Source organism: Centruroides vittatus, unplaced genomic scaffold, assembly GCF_030686945.1.
Source record: "Centruroides vittatus isolate TY-2023 unplaced genomic scaffold, ASM3068694v2 scaffold_386, whole genome shotgun sequence".
Lineage (NCBI taxonomy): Eukaryota > Metazoa > Arthropoda > Arachnida > Scorpiones > Buthidae > Centruroides > Centruroides vittatus.
Window position 1 is genome coordinate 2840474 of NW_027122706.1, and position 23443 is coordinate 2863916.

The following is a 23443-nucleotide window of genomic DNA, read 5'->3' on the forward strand; positions in this document are numbered from 1 at the left end:
TAAATCTACCCTTTTCTTTAAGTATGTATAAAAGTTATAAAAGTTGATTATAATTTAAACAATGATTGTTAATACATGTTTGATATAGAAAATAATTAGTATATTTTCATGTTGGTATAATTAAAAAAGTTAAATTTCAACTTCTAGTTGTATATTATATGTATAACTTGTTATTTTATGTTATTTGGTGATAAATTCAAAATTAGGATAATAAAAATAAATAAAATATTATTATAAATAAATATAATTTAAATAAATAAATAATATTATAAATAAAAAAACATTATTTTAACTCTTAAATAAGAGAGTTAAAATAATGTTTTTTTATTTATTTTGAACCTACTTTGCATGGTTCTGCATCTCACAGTTGTGTCATTCAACATCATGTGGTTATGTAAATTACATTTCTTGGTATGAGTGATGTATCTCAAAGTTAGATACTGTAATGTTTTATTCAAAGTTTGCTGTAATTGTTCTTTTGGTCAGTTTATTGTAACAATGGTGGGCTTCATGCCAATCACTGAATAGGCAAGAAATGAGAAAATTAACATTCAGGCATTAAACTATGCATGAATATCGCTATAAATACTAGTGCTTTCAACGAAACTATTTCCGTCTTTGTCAGGCAGATAATAACAGTTAAAATCCTTTTTCGAACCAAAAATTTTTGAATTGAACTAACAGCATTAGAGCTTTGAAACAAGACCAACAATGGAACTGAGCATAAAGAAATTTAAACATGTGCACATGGTGACGAAGCGCATGCGTTATAAAATACTGAGACATGGTGCTAGAGGCAAGGCCTTAATCTGTTATATAAGTTGACCCACATAGCAGGCAAATCAAGTGTGGGTGTGTTGCACGGATTTAGTGCAGAGGTAAGAAAGGCCTCCCAAATAAACACGATGCTCCTGTTATTACAATGCCTGAGCATCACCACCTGGTCCCACAGTGGGGTGTATAGGTGCTGTAACACCATTCTTGCTAGCTGCCCTGATGGAAAGTTGGTGTTCGGAAATACAACAAGCCAACATTCTAGTTGTCGCATAAACGTAGTGGGTGTGAATACCGGATGTAGTATTTTCCATTGGAATAGAGTAAACTCCAGACCTCTCTAGTATGGAAGTAGCATCCCTGTCATTGCACAGTAGCCTCCTAAGATTTGGCCACGGGGAGACTGGTAGAAAAAGCGCGTTGCCTAAAAACATGGCAAATACGGTTGGTGACTCAGCCACAGAATGGTAATGCGGGAAGGACTACTGTGCATTCCTTTGGAACATGTAAAGCCATGGCGGGAAAAAGTGATCTTTTGACCTTGTTTAAGATGTACCTTTACTTGGCATTAGTGTACCCCACTGCATTTAATGCTGAGCAAATGGCATTAAGTTCAATGTTGACAGCTGTTTGATTGGAAGACAACAAAAAAGCCCTTCTGATTAAAGGGGCGATAGCTGCATTAATATAATGCTGCGGCTGGATTGCTGTAGCAGGGATTAAAGGGGGTATGCAGAATTTATGGAACATGGAGTACGATAAAGCTCCTTGGGATTTGGAGATGTTTAGATCTAAAAACGCAATAACCCCTTCATTTTCTTTTTCCCAGGTAAAGCTAATGGTAGAATAAATCTTCATGAGCAAACTTTTGAGGGTAAGGAAATCCTCTTCCGTGTCCTGCCAAGCTATGAGAATATCGTCCACGTATCTGAGGTATAACAATGGGTATGCTATCGGCATTGCCTCTAGCTCCATGTCTCAGTATTTTATAGTGCATGTGCTTTGTCACCACACACACGTTTAAATTTCTTTACGCTCAGTTCCATCGTTGGTCTTGTTCCAAAGATCTAATGCCGTTAGTTCAATTCAAAAATTTTTGATTCGAAAAAGGATTTTAACCGTTATTATCTGCCTGATGAAGATGAAAATAGTTTCGTCGAAAGCGCTAGTATTTATAGCAATATTCGTACATAGTTTAACGCCTGAATGTTAATTTTCTCGTCTCTTGCTTATTTGGTCAGTTTGTTATTATTCGATTTAAACTAGATTTTAGAATATGGCAATTGTCAAATGACAAAGAAATTGCAATTTGTTTTTTCATAGAAATTGAAATCTACATGGTGAGTTAGGAAATAATCCCATATGATTGTTGATCGGAATGATTACAGTCAAACCTGTTTTTATGCGGTGGATAGGGACCGCTAAAAAAAAAAATCGCATAAAAAAAATTGCACAAAACTTCACGAGTGGCTATAAAAAATAGTTTTCGCAGCACAATTAAAAAAATATTTTTTTATGCGGTCAATAGGGACTGCATAAAAAAAGTCTCACATAGAAAATAACTCAAAACCTTACGAAATACAATTTATTGACAACAGATGTCAGCACTTGACTGCATCGTCTCATCTATCGTCTGTTTTACATATTTTTGTCCAGGTGGTGTTTTGTTGACTTGAAAAATAAATTATTTCATTTTTTGCATATTCATGCAATAATATTACTATAAGTTCATTTATGCTATAATAAGTTTATTTAGCTATAATAAGTCAACATGAGACATGACAAATCGCACGAGACTAGTCGCCAACTATGTAAGGAACTGAGTCCGAACGTTATTTTTATTTTATTATTATTTCTGTTTTATTATCTTTTGTTTGGGGTTTATGTTTATTTAGGACGAAGGTTCCCCACCACTCTCTTGTTAGTAATGAAAAATGAAGATAAAACAACTCACGGAGAAATAAGCGCCGTAGGAAAAACTCTTGCGCACTTGCGCTGCCCAGCGGAAGTAACAGTCCGCAGGAAAAAAAAATGGAGGGGGGAGTCCCCACAATCACTAGTAGAGAAATACTTGATAAACCATCTTAAACATCCCAGAAAATTATGATAAATATTTTGTAAACGGTTTATAAGCTTTGTCGGAAACTTAAAGCTGCCAGAAAAGAAAGTTAATGTTAGCAACTAAGTATGTAAATAAGGGGAGTAACCCAGCTCAAGTGTGACGTCACCTCACAGTATAAAACCCGTACGTTAACCGAAGAAGGAGAGGTGATTTCCAAACAGAGGTGAATTCCAAATCGAGGCGACTGTGAGAGCGAGGTAGATTCGAAAGCGAAGTATTTTCTGATAGAAGTCCAGATTGATAATTGGACGATCCAAGGTGCTAAAGAGGAGTTCGATTGACGATTTGACGATATCGAAAGTATTGAGGAAATAGTTTTCTTCGTATAGTGAGGTGACGGATAGACGTTTAATTAGTAAGAGATTTTGTTCATAGTTTCTAAGTATTTGATTTGTCGAAATTCAAAGGGGAATTACTATTAAGTTAAGCTAAGTAGCTGAGTTTATTGTCGGGTTGACTTGTTGATTTTCGTTAATAAATTTTGTTTGGCTTATTGACATTTGTACGTAGTACGTTCTAGTTATTAATTAAATATATTTGAACTTTTGATTTGACTTGGTATTTATCATTATTATTACTAATCTTTCGGTGCACGCTTAAAAGCCCAGGCCTGGCAAACTAATCTCGAATCCGCGTAAAGTACCCGTTAGGTTAACGGAAGTTTCACCGACCGTAATTATAGTCAGTTTCCTAAGATACTAAAAATAAGTACTTTACAACTATACCGCACAAATAAAACATCGCACAAATAAAAAATCGCACAAAAAAAGACCGCATAAAAACAGGTTTGACTGTATATGCATTATGTTCGTACCAATTTTTTAATAGCTTTAATCATTGTAAAATTAGGTGGTGCAAACAGTCATTGAGGTGTACGAAAGTTGATTTACACGCAGAAAGCAAAATGTTGGATGTGTTCTTCCACAGCAGTGGGTATTCAGTGGAATTAGCCGTGAATTGAAAGAGTGTTTTTTAGTCAATGTGCGAGACTGTCCAGCTAAAACATTGATTGATGCTATATGAAATAATTTCTGATTTTTGGAAAGCCTACAAAATTTTAGAAATAGAAGATGGATAAGGACATTTGCAACTAAACCACAGGTATAAACTTTGTAGACACTGAAACTTGATGTCATACTCAAAACAAAAATAATTGTAGTAAGTTTATTCCTTTGTTAATTGTTCAGTATTTCATTGTAATTTTAAACATGAATTATGAAATAAAATATCAATTTCACTAAAAATAGTAGTAAAAATGACTAGTGTTCTGTTAACCAAAGAGTACCAAAAATCCTATTAAATTACTTTCAATTTTAAGTCATAAATGAAAGAATGCATAAATACTTGCTTATGCTATATATACAATAGTAGATCATAATAGTACAATAGTAGTTGGTACAGATGTTACCATAAACTTGTGATATGTAGTGACACCATTTTTGTCTAACAGTAGATCGTAGCTAGTTATAATATAATGAAAGTGGATCAAAGTAACAAAAAATTGGCAACTCTTGTCTTACAGTATCAATTAAATAATACATTAAGCTATAATCACAAAGCTACATAAAACTAAGGGAAATAAATTTATGGTATTACTTAATTAATAAAAATAGATACAGTATTACAATGGTAACTCCAATGTTTGTTTATTTAAAGTTTTCAATGTTCTAAAAATATCTTATTCAGGAGTAATGGCCACAGAACAGCAGTTCTCAATTAATGATACATCAACTGGCATAGAACACTTTATAATAAATTTATAATCAGTGCAATTATTTAAAAAAATAGCAAAGATAATTATTAAATAATACTGCCAAAATAAGTAATAACTAATGTTTTTGAAAAAGTATGTATAACTAATGATAATTTGTCAGTTATAAACATCATAAATGTCGTAGTTTAATCTGATAACAATAAGTAGTAGACTGATCACAATAATTGGGAAGATTTTGCAGTGGTACCTCATATTTCAAATTTAACTCATTCCAGGAGACCATTCAAACCCCGAATAAATCTTTTCCATTCTATCTAAACAATACCTATTTCAATAAATGTAGAAACATCAAACATACACACATACACATAATTTAATGTAAAAATAGCACAATTAAATGCTCCAATAATAAATTAAAACATGAAAACAATAAATGAAATACATAAATACTGTATAATAAAATGAAAATTGCATCTACTGGTCACACACCATTGACTTTGGCATCTTAAACATGGCCACCAGATTTGCCACATATACCACAAATAAGTTCCTTTTTCATCTCAATTGTTGATATTATACCCTTTCACTTACTATGCTTCCATGCACTTCTCAGATACCATGGTTAATAAGTAAAGGTTATATTGGGTTGAACAGAAAGTTTTTGTATTCTTAACAGTTGTCATTACTTAACATAGATATGTGTTATACTTAACATAGATATGTGTTCTTACTTAAGTTATGAAATTTAACATATTACAAATGTGAGAGTATTCATTGTTTAAAAGCTTATTTTGAACTTTTTACTTCTCATTGTGTTTAAATCAAATCAAGTTGAAATGTCTTCAGATAAAAGCATATCAGGTATATTATGCTTTAAGAGTTTCAAAAAGGATGTAATGCCAGACAAATGATAAAAAAAAATTCCTAATGTGTACAGGGAAGATGTTTCTAAGCTTCAAACATGTCAAATATGGTGTTTTAGCTCTGTCCAGGAAATTTTGAACCAAAGGATATAAAACATACAGGGTGCCCAAAAACTGTTGACAAAGAGAAATTGTAGAGAAAAATTGTTAAAAATCAATGAATAGCACAAAATTACATATAACCAAACATGAAAAATAAAGTGTAAAAAGCACTGAAAACATAAGAATGTAAAAAAAAAAAACAGGGCGAGAGTGAGAGATGACTTGATGCACAACAGATTGCATTTATGATTTGAGCACATTTTTTCAATGCAAATACAGTTTGAACTTTGAAGCATCATTCAAACTCTTAAGTGAATTTTTGTCAAATTTAAGTGTGTGAACTTTAAGCATTCAAAGTTAGAGGCGTTCAAAGTACCACTGTATACAGGAAACACAGAATTGGTTTGGGAAAATGGGGTTTTGGTTACATTAAGTGGCTGATAACATTAACCAGTGATCACAATAAGCAGTTACCACTGTAAAATTAAGCAAAATACACAGACTATATTTTTGCACTAGAATTGATTTAAATGATCCAATCCTTTTCAGCTCTGCTTTTGACTGTAAAAGATCATTTTTTCTATGAATTTGCTGTTTGTTTATTTTCTGTTGAAATTTTTAGGGAATACCATTTTATGTAGCCATCTAATAAGATTTATTATGCTTATATTATTACTAGGTATGCTTATATAGAATATATCAACATGCCATTATCTAACCATAACAAAAGTTTATTCCATTACAGCATCTACATTACAATTCCCAGTAATGCTGAATGTTTATACTAGTTTAGTATATTTTGAATTTGGCCTTGTTTAATCAGACAAATTGATTTCAGATATGACACTTTTTTCTGATATTGATTTTCTGATTTTTTATACTGATTCTATAATACAGAAGAGTATATTTTTATAAATTTATTAATATTTTTTTATTTTTATTTTTATTTTGGAGCAATATTAAAAATTGCAATGTTCATATAACTGATTGTCATGTAATATGTAGATAAAATAAGCATAAAAATATCTGTTTTGATAGATAAAGAAATAACAGATACTGAACAACCACTGCCATTGTCACCATCAGAACCACCAGATGACAAAGGAGATACAGTATGGACGATAAAAAAATTAACTCCATCAGAACAAATACAACTTCAGCGTATGGAAAGAGAACCTCTTATGAAAGCTTGTGATGATGTTAGAAATGAACTTTTTATAGCAGGTGTAAAATTGAAAGTAAGTTGATTAATTTTAAATACTAAATGGTAGATGTTTCTTTAAAACCTGAAATTTTTAAAGAAAAAATTGAATGAGAAATCAATCTGAAATAGTATAAATTCTGATACAAATTCTGTTATTAAAGTTAAATTTTGAAATATACTATTCTCCCAAAATATTAGAGAATTTGCCATTCCAAAAACCATTTAGTGAATTCATTGTTTATGCAAATAATTATTGGCATATAGATGTCAAAGATTGTTTTCAAAGCAACATGCAACCTTACACCCACCATTTCTGCCCAGGATCTTTAGTGCCATGTGTACAAATTCCAATTTGCAAAATACTAGCATGCCACATTATTATTGGATAATTCTAGATTATTGGCTACTTTTCAAAAGGTGCTGGAAAACCATACACCATAGACATTTACAGTAATAGTATAGTTTTTAAATGCTCATAGACAAAGCATTATTATGTGATATAGTATTTTAAAATTTTGTTGTGCATCTTTTGCAATTGATAGCTTATAAAATTTTATTCTTAATAATTGAATTAATTAATTAAAATTATTATAAAAAATACTATCAACCATATATCATTGGAAAAAATACTGACATTGTAACATAAGTATCTATGAGGTGTCTAATAGACTTCCAATATAAAAAAAATAATATATATTTTATTAACATAATTTAGAATAATAATAACAGAAAATATTGGAAACATTTATCATTATTAGAAGATATTAATATGAAGAATTGGCTGTGTTGCATAAGTTGAGATGATGTAATAATAAATTAAAGGTCTTGATGTCTGTCAGGTATCATGTGGCAAAGTTAATAATGTGAATATTTGTCAATAAAGTTAATTCTTAATTGCAAGAGAGAACAAGTAGTGCTTGTTTACAAATTTATCAGAATAAATACAACTTAATTCAATACCATTGACTAACTTTATTAAGAATAAAGTACCTAGTCTATATCAAATTCTCTACAGTGGAACCTTGTTTAATGAGCATAATTCATTCCAGAGTCCTACTCATAATGCAAAACACTCAATAAGCAAAACAATTTTTCCCATAGAAATTAATGTAAAATATGATAATGCATTCCACGCCGAAAAAATACTCAAATGTTTTATGTATAGCGTTTATTCAGAAAAAATTGTACAATATACACTGTTAAGGAGCATGAATCATCATCATCTTTTCTTCTAGTGTAGAATGAACCATCATGGAATGAGGATTCGATTTGCAGAAACAAAAAAAAAATCACAGCTAATATGTTTGATAAACACTACCCAAGAATTTGGCATATCTTTTGGAATGTAAAGGCTATAATTAAATATTAGAAATTAATTAATTTGACTAGAGGTAGGCAGTTATGTTTCCATCTCATATTAAATTCAATAATTATAAATAGTTAATTTTTAATTCAGACATTTCTAAAATTTAAATTGGAATCGGTCATTAAATTTAATGACCCAAGATTTGGCATATCGTTTGGCACGTTTATTATATAACGAACTATGGTTGTTGTTGTTTATAAGTAATATGTGTGAACACAAGTTTGGAAAAATATGTGATCACAAGCGACACTAAGATGCTAGCGAAACGAGTGCTAAACACAGACTGATGGAGCATGCCGCATGAACACAATTCGGGACTTCCCCTCTCTTCATCACTTGTTAGGCAAAACATTGCTCGTTAAGCAAGGCAAATTTTTACAATTTGTTTTGCTTGTTATGTGAAATACTCGTTGTGCATGGTGCTCATTAAGCAAGTTTCCACTGTATTTTCAAATATTGTGTATAGTTTAGTAATTAGAATCAGTATACTTAAAATGAAATTGGGTGAATCATTTCTTATATCTAGGAATAATTTTTGTGATTATTAGTTCTGTGTAAACTCATTTCATGTGGAACTTAATTTTAATTTCATTGCAGAATAGTCTGTATTAATACAAGCTTTGTAAATATTTGTTTTGTAGCATAAAAAGTAAAACTTACACAAATGAAAGCATTTGGTGACCTAAATAAAGCAGAATTTTTCAGCATAACATTAACTAAATTCTAGATTATCATTAATTCTGTAAGTTGTGAGTTAGTCTATTCTTGGTGATGAGAGTTATAGTATATCATTGTTTTTAAGTTGTATTGTATGGAAAGTAGATATAAAAAATATAGTACCTCTCTTCCTCCCTTACTGTCTAAAACAGTTAACACATTTCTCAGGAGTGATCAATATTTAAAAAATGCACATTATTTTTGGGAAAAAATTAAGTGCAAAAAATCTAAAAAGCAGTTATTAAAGATTTTACCAACGTGAGAAGAATAAAAATTAGTTTCTAAAAGCAATTATGCTTATATTGTCTATAAAAATAATTTTTTAATAAAAAATGAAAAATTCAATGTTAGTCTAACCTGATGATAGTTAATGAATTAAGTGCTGATCAGCAAGTTGTATATTTTAGGGAATGGGGCAATTTAAGCATATTCTGGTGGTACTGGATCTTCACAGAGATTTTATTCTTCTCTACACTAAACATTTTAATATTTTCAAATGTTTTTGAAACAACACTTTTACATTTGCCATTAAATAGTTCTAAATATGGATTGTAACATTTTTTTCAATATTTCTCTTTTTCTGCATTAATAAAAACATAATCTTCTATAAAATGGAAACCTGCTAAAATGAAAATTTCTACCTGGTACCATTGCATTCCATTTTGTACAGGTTTTACTGTAAATTTTTAAATAATGAGTCTAAAAATGTATATCTTTATGACTTCAAGATTAAAACATATAAAAGAATATTTTGTCTATTTAATTTCAAAAAATTAAATTTTATGATTTAGTTAATTGTTTTGTAATTTGTGAAATTTTTTCTTTAAAATATAATGGTATTATATCACTTTGGTCATATTAACTGTACAGTACCATTGAAAGGTACTAAGTTTGTTTTTTTTTCAGTTGTTTTAATGACTAATAGTTATAGTTAAATTTACACTCAAACCTATTTTTGTGCAGATTTTTTTGTGCGGTATATGAAAATTTCAATCAAATTGGAACATAATTGACTTCTGTAAAATTTTTTAAAAACTCTATTGGATGTTTTCTATGACATCAGCAGGTTTTTTCATTTTTTATTCAATAAAATTTTTTCTCATACCTTTTTTCTGTCCCCTTGTATTTTAACAGCATAAAAATCAGAAATATTGTGTTAAATGTAGACTGCAGGTGTGAAATTTCACACCTTGTTAAATGAAAGAATAACACTTCCTGCAGCTATATTTATCCAATAAAATCATTTTTTAACTATTATTTTTAACTGTGTATATAGTTTTTCTGTAAAACCACTTTTTGGAAGGGTGTTTATTTCGCTGGAATTATTTTCCGGCAAATTTTTTTAATGTTAGATTCGTATTTAAGTGGAAATAATTAATTAATATAAAAAATAAAATTCTTACAGGATTTTTTTTTCCCCATTAGGGATTGCAGAAAAAGGCCCAAGGAGTTAAAAAAGCAATTCCTAGTTATTTCATATGGTTTTGAGTTATTTTCTACGTGAGACTTTTTTTATGCAGTCCCTATTCACCGCATAAAAAAATACTTTTTAATTGTGTTGCAAAAACTATTTTTTATAGCTACTCGTGAAGTTTTGTGCATTTTTTGTTTTAAATGTGTTTTCTTTTATGCGTTCCCTATCCACTGCACAAAAATAGGTTTGAGTGTATTTCAAATTCAAATAATTGATTATTAAGAAATCAAGTTTATTACTTTATTTGAAAAATAAATGTTATTATATTTCTATCAAATGTTAGTTTTAGGAAAATATATATTTAAATTTTCTTTTTTGTATCTTTGAAGAAGTAATTGCTTGTCCTTTTGAGCATTATCTGTAAATAAATAAAACAAATTTAATTTTTAGGATAAAGGAAAAGAATCATCTTGGTCAGTCATAGAAGATAAAAGTTTAGTAGGAAAAAAATCAACAATATCAAGTCATGATGCTTTTGTAAGTTTTTCATTTCAAATGACATATATCTATGTAAATATTGTGTTGTTTGGAAAGTTTTTAACAATTTTTAAGAGAAGTAAAAGAAACTGTTTTAAAACTAAAAGCATACTTTATTCAACACAGGTTGTTTTTAATGATGCATTGCCTTCTATGGTTAAATTTCATAATACCCTCTTCATAGAACTTTCCAGTTTTTCTTGCAAAAACTAATTTCATGTGGTTTTTGCAAGTTTTCAAACTAATAAAGTTTTTATCACAAAGAGAATTCTGCAGAGCCCAGAACAAATGGTCAACAAGGTTGGATGAGTATGGGAATAGGCAGGGGTGATATTCGAAATATTTAAGAAAGGGTTCACTAACAGAAAATTTTTTCCTTAACAATTTTTTTTTTGCTCAAATGGTGCATTACCAAATGGTTATGACTCGCACATGTCTAACAACTAACTGGCTACCCCCCGGAACCGGCTCACGCTCCGAGCAGTTTTCTTGGAAACTATGAATGGTCTAAGGCTCTAGTTTAGTAGTGTTACATAGTATAATACGTATATTTTAATATATTTTTTAAAAGAAACAAAACCACTGAGAAATGTTACGTGTGTTTAATAAGGCTCGGAAAATTTTAACAACGGGTTCGGCCGAACCTGTGCGAACCCGCTGAATATCACCACTGGGAATAGGTAAAACATTCTAGCCTAGTTCCAATAATTTTTGGCATGTTTGTGAAAAAATATCTGTCTGGTATTACAGTATCTTGATGAAACAATGCACTTTTTGTTGGCCAATTCCAGGCATTTTTCTTCAATTGCTATCTTTGGTTGATCCACTTGGGAACAATACTTATCAGAACTGATTGATTGATTGATTCTAGAGAAGCAGCTTAGTACAGAAGATCCCACTTAATGCTACCTCAGTTAATGTTGATTCGGTATAACGCAGTCTGCTCAAAGCCTAACGATACAGTGATAGGCTAATGAAAAAGCTCAAAATTTACACCGATTCAAATTATCGTGGCATTTTATTGATTTGTATATAATATGATTATTCCCAAACACAAACCAATCAGCAAAAGGGTGGCAATTCGTAATAGTGCTGTACTTTCCTTAAACCTATGTTTGTTTGGTGCAATTTTGGAAAAATATAACATCATGGATGCCATAGGCAATATCGACTTTGCTTGGCAAGAATTAACTGATAAATGCATGAATGGAGTGTGGAAGAAGTTATGGCTGAAGGTATCCAAGAATTCTCAACGAGAAGAGCTATCGCTGTATCATTAGCTTGACCAAATTGTCAACCTTATCGATACATCAGGACTAGGCGATGTAGATAAGCAGGATATTGAGTAGTTACTGCAGATTTCTGGTGAGAGCCTTGCCAATGACGACCTTCAAGAACTGGCAGAACAAGAAATTCATGTAGAACTGGAAAATAATGATTCTGAAAATGAAGATCCCAAAGAATTTATCTACAGATTTCCTTAGTAAAAGTTTGGTAACGATAACCATAATCGTCGACCAAATTGTAGCGAATGATCCAGATTTTGAAAGGAGTGCCAAAGCAAGACGAGGCATTTTGGATGCAATCTTCTGCTACCAACATTTGCTTAAGGAAAGAAAAAGAGAGCGACAAATGAAACTACATGATTTTATTGCAAAAAACAAAATTTCAGAAGATCCAGGACCTTCATCACAAAAAATGAACTTTACATTTCTGTATGCATATGCTTATGTGTATTTAACACACATTATTATGCAAATTAATATAAAAATAAATTAAAGTAAAATTTGTTTATTTTTGGTTGTGTGTTCCCCTTTCCCTATTTACTCTATGTTAAAATGACCTCGTTTAACACTTTTTCATTTATCCCCCTCATTAAGTGGGGTCTTACTGTACTGTCCAATTGCACTAGATGGTGAGTATTATCTTTTTTAGACTAGTCTTTGAAATAAGTGGTTCAATTTTGGCTGATAATGTTATAAACAAACCACTTTTCATCACCTATTACTAGATGTTTCAGAAAATGGTCATTTTCATTTCATTTTTTGAAGGGAATTGCAAACAGAGATGTGATCCAGTAAGTTCTTCTCTGTTAAGTCAGGAGGTATCTAAATGTCATAATGATTCACATATCCAACTTCTTTAGATGTTGAAATACATTACTGTTTGATGACTGCTGTTTGCTATCTCTTCATCTCTGTAACAAAGGTTGTTATCTAATAATGTTTTGATCTGGTCCTCTTCAATAATGGCCAATCTTCCTGATGCAAAGCATCTTCCAGGTTCAAATTACCACTTTAAATTTAGCAAACCACTTCAAACAGTTGATACTGCTACAACCTCCTTACCATAAACATCACATTTTTTTTTCTTTCTGTTTGTATGGAATTTTTACCTTAACAAAAAGAAACAAGTGTCGAGAGTGCAATTTGTTTGCTTCCATTTCATGATGAGCCAAATTAAATGAAATTTAAATAATCTTAACAGACTTTTTGTAATGGATATGTCTCAGTCATTTTTTCATAATATTCATTGATTCTTACAAAAACAATTTTTCACTTCATCCAGTGTCTCAACTGTTGGCTATCAAAAATTGCTATAAACTTTCTGAGCAGTTCAATATACTGCACTATCATTTTGTCACTTTTTTTTTTGTTTGTAAAATTTTTGTTTTTAATTATTATTATTAAATATATTTTTCAGGATCCTCAATATGTGCCAAGAAAGTGAAGATAAATGATAAATCATTTAATGATAGTAGAGAAATAGAAGTTATTTTCCAGAACTTTTATCTTCAAATTGCTTTATTAGGTATATTCATGTTGTGTGTATTTTATTCTCCATAAAGCAGTTTGAACATATAAAAATTTAATGATGTACTCAATAATTTGAGAAAGTAGCTGTTATTTAAATAAATTATTTTGATAGTTAAAAATTATTTTATTTTTAGTAATATAATATTTAGTCCTTATATTTAAAGCTTTCATTCAGATTGAAAATTACTCTTCTCAAAATTGTGAGTTAACAACATATATTAGAATTTATCATGTAAACAATTAAAGATTTTGGTTATTTGTTTTCAAATAGATTAAATAATTATAAAAAGTATGACCCAAAAAAATCATTTGAAATTATTTTTACATGTTTTTAATATTATGGGGTACTAATTTGTATTATGAAAATACATACATATAATATTTTTTTGTGATTTAAAGTTCTTTTTTTTTATTTTACTGATTAACCATGCATTTTTACTTTAAAATCATATTAAAAGAATGTCAAAACATTTAAAAGAATAAATATTCTTTGGTTTCATCAAAAATTTAGTTCAATAAATTATATAATTGTTAAACATATAATTTTAAGAAACTTACAAAACTTTACTTTTAAGCTACATAAAAACAAAATTTACATTTTAATTATTTTTGTTTATATATAATATAGTGAGACCTTGGTTTTCATCAATAATCTGCCTAAAAACAATCGGCGAAATCCGAAACCAACAAAAACTGAGGCAATTATTTCCATGTGAATCAATGTAAATTCAATTACTTTGTTGTAGACACTCCAAAATACATACCAAAAACAGACTTTACAGAGAATAAATATAGTGTTTAATATTAAAAACAATAAGAAATTAATGTAAAATGAATATAAAAGACTAATGTAAAGAATAAATGAACATTTAACATTTATTCTTTACATGCCATTCAAAGGGCTGCTGGTTCTGGAAACTTTCTTTGATCCCATGGCGGAACTGAAAGGAAAGGAAAGGAACAGAATTGGCTAGACACACGGGATAATGCTCACAACGCCACAGTGAGAAGAGAAATGAGAAACAACTCCACACTGAGCAGGAAAACGTGTGAGCTGCCCTTTGTTTTCTCAAAATTAGCAGTGAGGGCATACTGACAAAATCTGAGACAAATTTTTCACAGAAAAAATAGATGAAAACTGAAACTGATGATAACAGAAGTCAACAAAAACCAAGGTATTACTGTATATTGTGAATTATTATTCTGTAATTAATATATTTGTATACTAAGATACAAAAATGCATAGCTAATTTAGTAAAATAAATTCTCAATAAAAATTCTCATTTTCAATAAAAATATTATTTGAAAATACAGTAGAGACTCATTAATTGGAACCCCGGTAATCGGAATCGCTGGTAATCGGAACGATTTTCAGTCGGACTGTGTCATGCTGAATCGAACGTTTTTGATACTAGATTTACTTCTAAAGTATAATTTTCATGTTTTTATATTCTTCAATATATTTATTTTGTTAATGTATTTTTTCGTACATAATCGGTAATCGAAACAAATCACTAATCTGAACAACCCCAGTCCCCAATTGATTCCGATTTTCGGTTCTCTACTGTAATTGTTTTATTTCTAAATGATCAAATTTTGAATGTCATTACATCTATATTGAAATGTTCAAAAAATCTGGTAAGAGGCATTTAAAAAATTTTAAAATTATTTATATTTTTATTTATTTTTTCATCTTTGACACACTGTCCTATGGGACTATGGACCTTTTGACAAGCCCACTGTGGGTTTGGCCAGACCTATAATGGGCCATATGGTGAGGAATGGGGTCTGACACATCCAAGACACACTATCCATAAAAAAAATTCCTGAAAATTGCTTGCCCAGATTTGATCCAAGGTCCACCAAAGTGGCATGCTAATGCCTTAACTGTCTTAACCATCCAGCCAGCCACCAATTCAAAAGCTAAAAACAAATATTATTCTCTCAGATTGTTTTTTAAAGTTAATGAAAATTAATAAGCATTTCTATGTTTCTATTAACTCAAAAATTTATAATTCAATACTAATATAATATTTAAGGGCAAATATGTTATGTCAGGCCTGAGCAGTTCACCTGGGCAAACTTCAACATATAAATTTTATTGACAATGTTGTGTGAAAGACAAGCGTTGTATGGATTCATGATGGAGAGTGACAAACCCTCATATACATGAAAACGAATATTAAACAATCAACAAGGAGAATTTACAAAAAGATTCTTTGTAATGTTTATGAGAGAGAACATCACCTAAACTCAACCTGAAGGTTAAATGTTATTGAACTTGGTTACTGACTATGTGATCTTGACCTTAGTGTTTCTCTGCAGTGATGACATGTTGGATGGGTTTCTTTAAAGATCCTTTGAAGGACTTTGCTTCTTTTCTCTTTTGACCTGGTGATTCTCAATCTATGCTGCCCCAAATCTCCACTCTATCTATATCAAACTCTCAGGATGAGCGAGTCTCCTGTTTCTGTTTTTCTCTTCCTTTTTCTTTTTCTCCAACCTTGTGGTTCTTAGGGCTAACCAATTAAGGTTGGAGTTAAGCCAAATAGATAATTTGGTCGTTTTTCCCATTTTTGAGGAAAAGGAATACAGATGACACAGTCAGCTAGCACCTGGGATGATCATTTTAATGAACAAAAAAGCTTCCACATGGGAAGTTAGGCCTAAGTTGATTTTGTTTTTGGTAACTATAAAATTTTTGTTGATAAATTTGGAACTCACAATATCTTATATAGGCTCCCTGCCTATAAGTTTTGCACTCTTGCAGTAAAATAATGAACTTTGTAGTTACAAACAAGAGTTATGACTGAGCTAACATGGTACAGTACATTTAATGAATTTTTCCTCTGGAATAAAGAAACAAAATATTTGTAGCATAGTAGGATGTAATTTGTACAGTAATACTATGGTAGTTTTTTTCCAAATGAAAAAAGATCCATTTAGAAGAAAGGCTTGGATTAATGCTGTACAGAGCCTTTAATTTTATTTCTTCATCTTCATTAATTATAAAAGCATTCTTAAGTTTCAATGGACATTTTATTTCCAATAAACAATAATATATGTCACTGTCTCTGATAATTCCATCTGGAGAACAGCATAGCCATGGCATTTCTGGGCAATGCACTCTTCATTGAGCAGATAATATCTGAAGAGTTTTCTATCAGTATACTCTATTTGGATCAGCTGGAGATATATATGTTGGTTTGTTTTCCTATGTGTTTTTCTTGTTCCAAGGCTTAGCCAGATAAAAATCTGGCTAAGCCTTGTTGCTTGTTTGCATTTCCTTTTTTACAGTTGTTGGTTTATTCCAAGCTTGTGGTAAACTCGTTCTCAATTCTATTTTTCTTCTTCACTAATAAAAAAGTAAGACGTGCTGCATGTTTGCATCTACCAATAAGACCTGCCTTGTTTGAGCCAAACGCATTAATCATTTTCCATTGGTCATTAAGCTGAAAAAATAGAAGAATCAACATAACTGTATATTACTGTATCAGTTCTTTACATCGTATGTTGATGACAGCAAATCTTGCATGTACTTTTTTCTTTAAGAGTTTTGCATTAATACTTTTAAAATAAAACAATACAAGTAATTTTTATAAAATTAAATTTTAATTACATTAAAAAAAATGATCAAAAGTGATGTAATATAGGTGATTAATTTTCCTTTGGGAAACTTACTTGTAATGGAATTTGTTAGCTAGATTTATATACTGTACTGTACATGCATTTGTGGAATACATTTACCAAAAGCTGTATATTTTTGAATATTTTGAGTAACATTATGAAAATGCCTGTTTATTTTAACTTTTCCCTGTTCTAATGAATTTTCTACAAAAAACATCCTCAAAAGTAACAAGAAATAAAATTATTTTTTAAAAGTATGTTCATTGTGACTATGTAAGTACATGTTTATAACTACGTTTTCAAATTTCCACCGCAAGAGGGCGCTTCACTGTAGCACCACCTGATTTAGGAAGGAAGTGCATTCTAAGATAATCATCTTATAATCTTATAAATTAAAATTTTCAATATATCTCTATAATTATAATTGACAAAAAATGACCCCCCCCCAAAATGTAAAATCATTATATTAAAAATTACACTTTTTAACTTAAAAATCAATCACTATACTTTCTGTTATATATAACAGAAGGATATATATAAGGCACAAATGGATCAGTAAATAATTTTTAAAGAATTTTTTTTTGTGTATATACAAAATGAAATTGACAAAATCTTCTTATGATCTGAAAAGAAAATTTTAAAAAGAAAAACTTGTAATATTTTTCAAAGTAAATTTATTTGTTACAAATCTAAATTGGCCTGAAATGTTCTCAATGTTACATTTCACACATAGAAGTTGTTGTCAATAATGCATAATTATATTTCGTTATATAATATACAGTGACTCCAGTTTACCAGGTTTTTTAAAAATTTTATATTCTAAACATTTGGGTTGCAGTACCATTACCAAAAAATATATTGGGTCATGTGAGCAAGTTTGAGAAACGCTGATCTAGAACAGCGGTTGGCAACCTTTCTGACCTCACGGACCACTAAACCCACAATTTTAAATCTCGCCGACTACTGTCATGAATTTTTTAAATGATACAAAATCTATAGAATAATGATCAAAAAAGTTTAATTTTACTATATTAATATGAAACTTGCGTGTTTAATTTTAACAAATTAATGAAAGCCTAAAGTTCATTGCTGCTTGTTTGAAATAAGTTTATGGATTCTTAGCACTTTTCCACGAAGGATGACGATCGCACTCACAATATTGTTTATTGTTCATTATTTATTGATAACAGTCACTTCATTTTTGGTTTTAGATTCAAATAAAATACTTTGCGTAACCTTCAGTTGATCAATGTCCAAATTTCTCCACGGACCATCTAAATTTTCTCGTGGACCACCGGTTGCCGACCTTTGATCTAGAATATCTACTTCACAAAAATTTTACATGCATCAAAAATACTTGAAAACACATGCTTTATAACTTTAAATTATTTAGTTTCATTCGTGGGATTGTTTTTCAATTATTTTTATGATTTCCATTTTCTTTTACTTTTTGTAAATTTGTTATGGGTTTTATTGTTATGCAGAGGTGGAAGCCTTTATTTAGTCTTAATCAGATTGTATTTTAAATACAATAGGAAAATAAAATTTATCAGGTGGCAGATCAATAGAAAATGATTTTAATAAAGAAACAATTTAAAAGTTTTACCTTGTCTATTGTTGATTTATTACTGCCCAGCTGACCATGTCTCAGAATTTCCCCCTTCTGCTTTTCATATCCCTAGCTCCACAGAAATGGAAATATCTTAACTAGGGATAGCTTCTTTCCTTCCCACTTAACAATTTTTGATAGCTATGAATTTGGTAAGTTTTGTAAAAACTAAAAGTTGATTTAAGTGTAACTGTATAATCATGTGTGATGAAAAAATTCATACAACTTAGACAACAGATACTACATAGAGTACATACAATTGGCAACCATTTTATTTTGCTTTTTAATAGTGCAATTGATGCAAATTTCTTTAAAATTGGTATCAATAATTTATCATCCCCAAATTTAAATATTGAGTATGGGTATTATTATATTACTATAAAAGAATTTTTAATCATTATTAATTGTTAAAAATGTTAAAATTTATTGAGAGAAATAAGAAACTTGATGATAATTTAATAACAACTGAATTTTAGATTTATTAAAATAAAATTCTAACAACTGTTTTTCGTTTATCTATTAACATTTTTAAAGCATTAATGAACTTAAGTAAATTCTAAAGGTTCAAAAGATATAATTTATGAAAATGATGATTCAAACTTTAAATGTTATATTTTCATTAATTATTGTACAAGTTAATTTAATTTTAAATAAATAATTTAAAATCATACTTTGTAAAAACAAATTTTGTGTCATTTCTGCTGTATATTGATGGAAAATAAACAACTTTCTAGCTTTCTAGACAGACAAAATGATAAATAGCAAATTATTTTTATTATACACACTACAAAATACATTTTTCAGAATATAAATATTAGTAGAAGCAACAATATATTCTAAAACATTTGTATGCATTAAGAGCATTCCAGTTTTATATACAGCATATTTCTTAATGCAAGTATATCTATCATACAGTTTTTAAGCATCAAATGGAATGTAACACACTGTTTATATTTTCTGCCTTTTGTCGGACAACTTAATTTCGTACGTCAAAAAGGCAAATCATTAAACAAGAAAGCAAACTCGTTCCTTATTCTATAATGTAAATATTCAATTGACTCATACAAATCCCGACAGTGTTTGAAGCTGAGACTTTCCTTAAATCATTTTACATTTTTTTAAATGTAAAAATTACATTATGAAATATACACTCAAACCTGTTTTTGTGCGGTCTTTTTTGTACAATTTTTTATACGTGCAATGTGTTTTGTGCAATTATTTTTGTGCAGTATACCAATTTGATTGAAATTCATATACCGCACACAAAACAAATCGCACAAATAAAAAAATCGCACAAAAACAGGTTTGAGTGCAGTTGAAGCTTGCTACTTAATGTATACATTAAATTAGATCTTATTGAGATAGATAACTTTTGAATATGTTTAGAATGCAAAAGTTTCATTAAAAGTATTGTTCAGAACAGACAAATAATTTTGAAAATTTGATCAAAAATACCTCCATTTGTAAAAATTGTTACTATTAAACTATTCTGATTTTAACAAGAATTTGCTTTTTAATGACTTGTATTTATTCTAATCACTTTTTAATAAGTGAGAAAATAAATTTATTAATGTTAATCAATAATTAATGCTAAGAAATATTTTTCGTAAATTTCAAGAACATTATTTTACAACAGTATTACAATAGTTTTGATTATCTATCTAAAACTAATGGATAATAAATTTCAAAAATAGAATAGACAAACATGTAAAATTTTACATTATAATCTTAAAATACATAGAAATACATTTTTTCATATCTTGTGTTATTCATTCTTATACAAATATAAATTCATTTATTTATTGCTCTTTGCAAAATCATTGAACAGATCATCATATAAACTGCTTTTCAATTACAAATCTTAAACATAACTGATTTTTAATGAAATTTTGTTAAAAGATTTCACTCTTAATTAAATATAAAAACTTGTGTAAATCATTTTGTTGCACAAAGAAAATATGGTAAATAAATTAGAACACGTACTATTAAAGTAATATTCCAACACAGATAAATATCAAAGTAAGCCAAATTAATTCTAGACCAGAAATTCTTGGCATAGATTAAGTACAATAATTTAGGATCTGTAAAATTTTAAATTATAAATAGATGAGTTACTGTCTTTTTGAAACATTAATTTAGCTTTCTTTCAATTTACACAACAGATGCATTCCTGAGTCTATTGCCTCAGAGTAGGAAGTCGTATTTGTCATAATATGAAAATGTAAATGATTTTTTATCATTTAAACACAATGCATAAATCACATTGTGAAAGTGTGTGAATAAAAAATGCATGTGATACTTATAATTTCTAAGCCTTATTCTATGCATTGAAAGGATTAATACAGCATTATATGATTAATTTATTTAATGAAAGTACACATACTGATTTGAAATTTAACACAGAAGATATTGGCAATTTTGTCGAAGAATTGTTTCTGTCTCAGATAATAACTGCATGTAAAGACTACATTATTATTATGATAACATACATATCTTGTCTTTCTTAATGTTTTTTATTAATAAAACACCAGCTAAGAGAACAGAATTTCCCAATTGAGCATTTCCAGTGTCAATGTGTGCCTTTGTCTTGCTTTGTCATCAAAACTATGGTTCCTGCATCTGCAATAAGATAAGTTGGCGGAAGACATGACTATAATGTTACAATTTTTGATGTATGAGCTGTTTTCTCCCCATCTTAAATGTGAATTAACTTTAATAGCATCAAGATGTGGGATTTAAGAGAATTGAACACAAAGTATAGAATAACAAACATTTAAAAAGACATTAAAAGTATAAGAATCTGTGTAAAATTAATATGAAATGCAGCATTTAACTCTCACAAGTATAAAATAAAATGTCATATAAATGGAACAATTAATCACAAAAATAATTTTTATAAAATAAACACATGCACAAAAATCACAAAATAAATTCATCTAAAGAGTATCTCAACATAAATATTAATTTAAAAAAGTAATATATACATACTAAAAGTTACATTATTATTAAAAAATAAAACTAATTCACACATTTCTACTAGATGCCATGCATTTGTCATTTAAATAAATAACTCAATGAAAACTTATGATTTATCTATTTTCATGCATATTACCCATGTTTAAAAGACTAGTTGAAATGGGGTTATACAATGGGAAGAATCGTGTGCCAATTTTAAATTGCAGTTGTGAAACGTGCCTAGGGAACAACAGCTACTCCTTAGAAATGGAGCGAGTTGTTTCGAGTGTTTTACTTTTATTCTAGCAATTTTCTGTGGGTTATATGCATGAAAATATGATACTAACAATTTTTGTTTTTATAAACATCCAGGATAAAACAAATACATTTAAAATAGAAAATTGTAATTCACCATAATATAATAATCATCTCTTTAAACTTATTGTTGCTTAGAAATTACCTGCTTTATTTTTTTGGTCCGCTATATTGTAAGGATGGCACTTTGTTTGCATCATAGTCATTGTTCACAACCATTGTATTTCATAATCAGTAAAGAAACTAAAATTTTATCAGAAAGTATGTACTTCTAGTCCTTTATATCATATGTTGAGCATAACTTGTCTGCTTAGACTTCATTTTTAATTAGGACTTGTTATATTGAAGGGAGAAAACCCACACAACCACCAAGGCAACAAATTGTATTAAATGTAGGTTCTCCCTTTGATATAACAGACTTTCTTTTTAACTAGGGTTTAAGTAGACAAATTATACTCAAAATTTTATCTTGTTCAATGATATCAACGTATATAAAGTTCACTGTGATCTTGTTCAATGATATCAACTGTATATAAAGTTCTTGATTATTTGTATTAAGTTCTATAATAATCAATATTTATACAATATGTATAAATATTATGCTTTAATTCCATATTTATTATTATTATTAACCAATTTTAAATTAAAATTCAGTATCTAGCTGATAAAATCAATATGTATAAATATTATGCTTTAATTCCATATTTATTATTATTATTAACCAATTTTAAATTAAAATTCAGTATCTAGCTGATTCCAAATCAAAGTTTTTGGAATGCATTTCTTAAAATCTAGTTTTTGAAATTAATTATTTCATGTAGTTTGATGCCTTCAAATTTCTATTCAGATAAATTGATTTTTTCCCTACATCCTTCATTATCGAATTGTTAATTTTTTTTTTTTTAAACACATTTTCTTCTTCAAAATATTTATTGACTTGAAGCTTGATTCTACTTACTGATCATTTTTATATTTTAATGTCTCATCATTTGCAACAAATCAGCTTTAAACTTTCTGAAATGATTTAGAACAGTGCTACTCAAACTGTGGTTTGAGAACAGTTTATTACTATTCTATGAACAGATTTCATTTAATATATAAAACTAGGAATTTTATGTTAATAAAATTATAATTAAAGTTATAAAATGCATTTTTAAAACTATTATTTAAACACTTGGTGCCAGAGTTAGACTGGCAATCAAAATTGGCATGGGAAATTACTAAAAAATGGCTCACATTTTTTTCCCCATTTTTCAAAATGATAAATGCAACAACAAAATTTTGTTCTATTCTTACTAATTCAGTCTA

The 23443-nt window shown here is 29.1% G+C and overlaps 1 protein-coding gene across 1 annotated transcript in view; it reads left to right on the forward strand.

The window, feature by feature from the left end:
* CysRS-m (cysteine--tRNA ligase-like protein, mitochondrial) overlaps positions 1-13720 on the forward strand; it is a 60487-nt gene extending 46767 nt beyond the window's left edge. The window contains exons 11-13 of the mRNA XM_067286678.1: positions 6614-6813; positions 10727-10813; positions 13517-13720. Coding sequence (XP_067142779.1) covers positions 6614-6813; positions 10727-10813; positions 13517-13543 — 314 coding nt within the window. The 3' untranslated portion in view covers positions 13544-13720. The remainder of the gene's footprint in view (positions 1-6613; positions 6814-10726; positions 10814-13516) is intronic.
* Positions 13721-23443: the final 9723 nt, after the last annotated feature.